The sequence below is a fragment of the Girardinichthys multiradiatus genome, chromosome 19 (assembly GCF_021462225.1).
Source record: "Girardinichthys multiradiatus isolate DD_20200921_A chromosome 19, DD_fGirMul_XY1, whole genome shotgun sequence".
Taxonomy (NCBI): Eukaryota; Metazoa; Chordata; class Actinopteri; order Cyprinodontiformes; family Goodeidae; genus Girardinichthys; species Girardinichthys multiradiatus.
The window spans coordinates 22,224,702-22,230,701 of record NC_061811.1 but is presented as its reverse complement, the minus strand read 5'-3'; the positions used below and the strand labels follow the sequence as shown (position 1 = coordinate 22,230,701).

The window sequence follows — 6,000 nt, the reverse complement described above, 5'->3', positions numbered from 1 at the left end:
TTATGTGCAGTAGTATTTGCCTGATCATTGTCTTTATATATAATAATCATAATTTATTTGATCAGTATTAAAGTGACTAGGGTATCTCACCTTTTCACATTAAGTTTCAGAACTTTTCTAAAACATTGTCTCATTATTCATGCATTTATCAAATAGAAAAAAGGAAGTTTATGCTGATCTAATGTCAAACAGTGAGAATAAGGCAACATGTGTGTCTTTCTAAACTACATTTACATATCTGTCCATTTAACATAGTGACATTTGTTTTTTCCCATCATTGGTCATTTTAAAAACATAGTGGCAAAACTGTTCCTGCTCTACTCTCTTCTCTTGAGAAGCTCAAAACACCCCATTCATGTTGGCGGACAGGGCGAAGTGGCTTATGGGAAATGAAGTCCTGGTGCGTCGATGTCAGGGGGAGGAGAGACGCTTCAGCTTCAGTAAATGTAAAGTGTTCTCAGAAGGAGGGTTTCTCTCTAAGGATAAGACTCCAAACTTTCCTCCCCTCTGTGTCCATCTCTGTAGCCGTGTTCGGGTCGAAGAGAGGAGGAGGAGGAGGTGGAGGAAGGAGGAGGATAAACGAGAAAATGCTTGAAGAATTTCAGACGGGGAAGTGTTGTTTGCCACAGGACGGACATTACAGCCGCTTTTCGGGTGAATTGTGACAGCGGCGCGGACAAAGTGCGACTCGGACGGTGTTGAATGGCGGAGTTTTCTCCTAAAGTTGGGATTTCCAAACGGTCGAAACCCACAGAGGGAGGAAAGAAGCAGGGGGAGGCGCTGAGAAAACGCCCTGCTGCCTGTTGCTGCTGCTATCTCCAAATTCAAACTTTCAAACCGAGTTGAGGGAAAAATGCATCTTTCACTTGACGGGAGGTGAAAATCCAACACCGACGTCGTATTAAAATACTCCAAACTAGCTTGCTGCATTAGTGACTGGTTTTGGGCAATCTTGTGGGAATATTTTCGCTCATTTTTTTTTTTTTCTTTACATTTTTTGGTCAGTATTCCAGTTGGGAGCTATTTGGGTGGGCTGAGAGCCCAAAGGCTGCTCCTCCAGGCCTCTGGTCGTTAGCCAGGAACAAAAGAGGGGCTCCCATGTAAGATCCACACAGTTCCGAGGGAAACTTCCTTATAATCCCAGACAAACTTGGCTTTAATCAACCATGTCGCTGGGCGCCGAGAGGAGGATGGAAAACCGGCTGAAGAGGCTGGAGGACATGATCAGAGACCCCCGATCGGCCATAAACCTGGAAAGTTTGCTGGTAAGTCCTCTTGGATGGTTAATTAATGACGGTGTCTGTAACTTTACACACACATGCACACGTTTGGTACCGAGCTCCTCTGAGAAATTAGACACCCTGATGTAATGTTCACCTTTAATACAGGAACGGTTAGAATGAGGCTGTGGATGCACTTCAGACAGGCCTGATTAATAGTTAAGACGCAGCGCAGACAGTGCAGTTTGGGGCTCTTTGAAGCGTGTCTGCAGATTAGGATTAAATGCAGGAGAATGTCCCTGCTGGAGGGCTCACTGGGACTAATATTTCCGGCCAAAACTCCCGCCTGTACCCCTGTTATGTCTGCACATTAAGGTTAATAACTGGCTGGACTCTGGCTCACTGGTAAAACAATTAGTTCCCTGTTGGAACTGCCTTTTCAACAGCAGTCAAAACTCCACCAGCTATTATACCATGCACAAAATTATCATTACAGTCATTGTGAGACCAAAGTCTTTCAGTTCTAGGGTTTTGTTTTTGTGGACATAGTAAAAATGATCTACTTTATGACTTTTCTCAGGCTATCATATTGTTTTGGAAGAATTGTGGCTCACTCTTCCTTCCAACATTGCTTCAATTCATTGAGGTTTGCAAACATTTATTCCTGCTTTGCAAAGGTCCCACCTGGTCTGGACTTTGACTGGGTCAATAGAGCATTTATTTTTCTTAGCAAATCTGTTCTAGATTTGCTGCTGTGCTTGGCATCGTTGTCCTGTTTGGGCCAAGCTCCAGCTTTCATAGTGATGACATTCAATGAGTGCAAGGTGGTCAAGCCCAAATCAACAACCCTCCCCTACAATGCTTGACTGTTGGTTTTAAATGTTTGTGCTAAAGCGCGCAGCATCATGAAATCCTTTATTGTCCCCAAGTAGGAGAAATTAATTGTAGTAATGGTACATACAGCTGCAGAATAAGGCCCAGTGATAAACACGGTCACATACTTGATAAACACAACTGTCAAAGCTACTATCCAAAGCTGCAGCATTAATGTGTAATAAACACAATAACATGGAGAATTTCTCATTTGGGACCAATATTATTAGACAAGTTGCATAAGATTCTACAAAATGCATCTCAGTACCTTAGTGCTGGAATGTAATATGTAGGATAATAGAAAAATGTTGAGAACATATTAATAAATAAAGAGACAGGGCAGTGCATTATGACCAAACATCTCTACTTCGGTCTCATCTGTCCTATATGGCAATATTTGAGAAGTCTTGATGTTCATTCAGATGCAGCTATGGAAACTTTGGCTTTATCCTTCAACCCCTCTTAACATGCCAAACATGTTCTGTCTTTTTCTTACTGTCCCGTCATGGACTTTAACTTTGAACATGTTAACTGAGGGCTGTAGAGTCTGAGCATTGCACCCTCTGACCTTGAGGCGAATTTGCTGGGACTTCCTCTCCTGGGAGGACTGGCAAATGTGATCCACTTGTGAACAATATTTTTCTCTGTAGAATGATGGACTTCAAATAGTTTGTAAATGGCCCTATAACCCTTCCCAGATTATTATGTAGCAACAGTTGTTTCTCTGAGGCAGCTGGTCTAAAACCTCAATTCAGCAGGGATGGTGTCCTGCAACTTTTAGATGTTTCCCTGTCCCCAGCACACCTATTGCCTCCTCAGCATGGAGTCTGGTTCTACAGACCTAATATTGTGATTCTGGTGTGTTGAAACAGAGACAAAGTTAAAAGCTGCGGGACTTTGGCCCTTAAGGACTGGAGTTTGAGACCCCTGTTATGAGGTCATTGCTGATGTTTTTCAACCTTGATATTGTGTTATCACTCATCTCTATGTTCCAGAGTAACAGCTTGATTTATAGAGGAGGTCACACTGAAGACGATCAGTTCATCGAATGGTTTATTTAGTGGCACCTGGCTGCTATGCTCCCTCTTATATCTTGTGAATGCAGGAAGGCTGCACTTTGACTTTTGCACAGCATTGTTTTGGCTTCTTCTTTGTTTAACAAATAGACCATATGAAATCTGTTGTGTTTTTGTACACTTCAGATTAAATTTAAATTATTTTGGCACCCGGTAAAGACCAGATGATCTTTTCTCTGCAAAGAGATGCACCGAAAGCCCAGGAATCCAGTCAAGGGCTGCAGCTAACAATTATTTTTTCAATTAATTGGTGAATAATTGGCTAAGGAAAGATTTTTTTTTTTACAGAATTTGAACCAGGTGAAGCTAAAACATTTCCACTTAAAAAGTTCTGGACATGAGTCATCTTGGATGCAAAATGTGTATTATTTTTTTTTTTGGACCAATTTTGGGCTAATTACTGCTCTGAGCGGGTTGTTCTTTCAGCAGATCGCATGCTTTAGAGTCTGTATACTCCAGTTAACGATTATTCGATTACTTAATTAGTTGACAATAATTTCTGGAATCAATTAATCAGAATTAATCCGATTAATTGTTTCAGCGCTAATCCAGTCAGCAGAGTGCTACATGCAACCAAATGATCCCCAAGGGTTGCACAAGAAGAAGGTTGATCTGAGATCATTTATATATTATTGTATGTAAAACGCTAGAATTAAAAGAGGGTGTTCTTTCTTTTTAGCGCAGCAATAAGTGTTTTATAATAATACATTAGTAGATCTTTAGATGTGCATAAAACATTGATACTTTTTTTTTATATTAGTAGTTGAGAAAGAATATCAGTGCATGTAAATAAATCATTTTAAATTTTTATTAACATTTTCAGTAAAGAAATATAAAATGTCATTTCTTGTTTAAAAGTTTGTATAGTCAGGTTTGTTTTACCTTGATGATAAGAGTTTAAACTATTTTTTTTTTTTTTTCGGCACTGGACAGTACCGGGGTTTAGACATAGATATACTGGGTTTTTGCAAAATCTTTCCTAATTTGGAGACATTTCTATAAAAACTTGTCTAATTTACCCTTTCAGCTAAAAATTGTTACATCTTACAGTTTATGGTTTTCTAACTAAACCATATTTATTTGTGGAGACGTGTGATATGAGATGGAGGAAAAACATTCTCTTTTTAACTTGTTATTTTGCATTTGCATGTGATCATCTCTTTAACAGTTTAAGTAATTTTCCATGAATAGGCAATGGCGGGCTAATAAACTGCTAGATTTCCTCCTCTGATACAGTTTGATGCCTGGATGTGTTTGGGAAAACTGAAGTACCTGAAGTATTTTTAAGCCTGAGCAGTGATGCTGCTCTAGGGGAAAAGGATAATTCACAGTTTAGAGATGTAATTGTGTCTGCCTGCAGCTGGACCTGGTAAGTTCTCACTTGCCTGCAATTGTGGAAAAAAAATCATTTCCATTACTCAAGTGTGTGTCTGTGTATATAATAACTTTAGGCTTAAATGGGAAAGGACGATCTTCCCAAAACATTTTCTTGTTCCAGTTGGTTATGGGTATTTTTCCACGGGATTTAAGGACCTTAGAGGCAAGGGAAGCGTGTGCCTGAGGTTTTAGTTGTGCTTTTGCATTTCCATGGTTTCAAATTCTGATCTAAGTCTAAAAATCTGAGCCAACCTTTTGTGAACTTGTATCTTTTTATATAAGTGTGAATTATTGATCTCTGTCGTGGGGATTTGATAGAGGTTACCACAGTAGTCTGATTTTCATGGGTTAAGAAACAACGGCTACAAAATCTCAACTGCTGGGAAATTGAAAAACATCCAGAAAACGGTTTTAAAAACTTGCTGTACTTAATTTCTTGATATTTGTTTTGAAGACTCTGTATGCACTGTGATGAGCTGGTTTGAAGTTTTCACTGTAGGTTAAAATGTGGCTAAAAATCTCATGATTTACAGCTAAACTTGAAACAAAATGTATAGCATGATCTGATTGCCTTTATTTAAAACAGAAAAACATTATCCTGCTGCTAAAATATTTGAACTTGTATTGATAATTAACAATATTCTTGGTTAATAACAATAATTATTATTATTGCTATAATGATATCTAAGGCATGTGTTGTTCTGGTTTTTATACAGTGATTTAAACAGCGGTTTTGATGTGCTTGCCATGCAGAGTTTACATATTTTCATTTTCCTTTCTGCTTTTTATGTTGTAACAAGTACAACTAACTGCTATCAGCGAGTTAACTAGGTGGGCAGGCAGCCTCTAGTTGGCATACTGCTCATAGCTCGCCAACCGTAGTTTTAAAAACACAGTTATCTAAATAAGAGCGTCGAGTGGCACTTTTATTTCCATAGCTTAACATCAAGTGTTTGTGACTGGAAGTATGTCTGTTTTGTATGCATGGGTAGAGTTTAAAACCGTCATTCAGCCAGCAGCTTCAGAGCAGGGTTCAGCAACAGGTGGGGAACGGGCAGTAATGTGCTATTCTATGGCCTATACTTTGTTGGGTATCTCATTAAAAGGAATTTAAACAGTATGAAAGCTATGAGAGAAACAATGATTTTTATTAAACCCTTGGCTTGACACCAGTTAATGACCCACACCTACTATGCACATTCTCTCGTTTGATCCCAGCTCACGCCCAGTAAATGTTTGTCTGAATGCCGTCTTTGTTGAATTAATATCTCACTTATGGAAGGGATATTTTTGTTTCTTTTGTTTGTGGCCCTAGGATATGTGAGGTGGAAAAAATGGGCAGAATCATGAAATTCAGATGTTAAAATAGAATCTGCTATATAATGCAAAATATCCTGGAATGTGCTCCAATCACTGTGTTTACCTTTAACCCTTAACACTGATGCTCACAGTTA

General features: G+C 39.0%; 1 protein-coding gene across 3 annotated transcripts in view; it reads left to right on the top strand.

Annotated features, from left to right (window-relative positions):
- Positions 1–460: 460 nt before the first annotated feature.
- The window catches only part of rock2a (rho-associated, coiled-coil containing protein kinase 2a), a 53,943-nt gene continuing 48,403 nt past the window's right edge, over positions 461–6,000 (top strand). Inside the window, exons 1-2 of one of the 3 annotated variants that reach the window (XM_047344730.1) lie at positions 461–876; positions 1,006–1,265. In XM_047344730.1, the coding sequence (XP_047200686.1) occupies positions 1,167–1,265 (99 nt within the window). In that variant the 5' untranslated portion in view covers positions 461–876; positions 1,006–1,166. Of the gene's footprint in view, positions 1,266–6,000 lie in introns of all 3 variants that reach the window. The other 2 variants (XM_047344729.1, XM_047344732.1) reach the window with 2 other exon arrangements.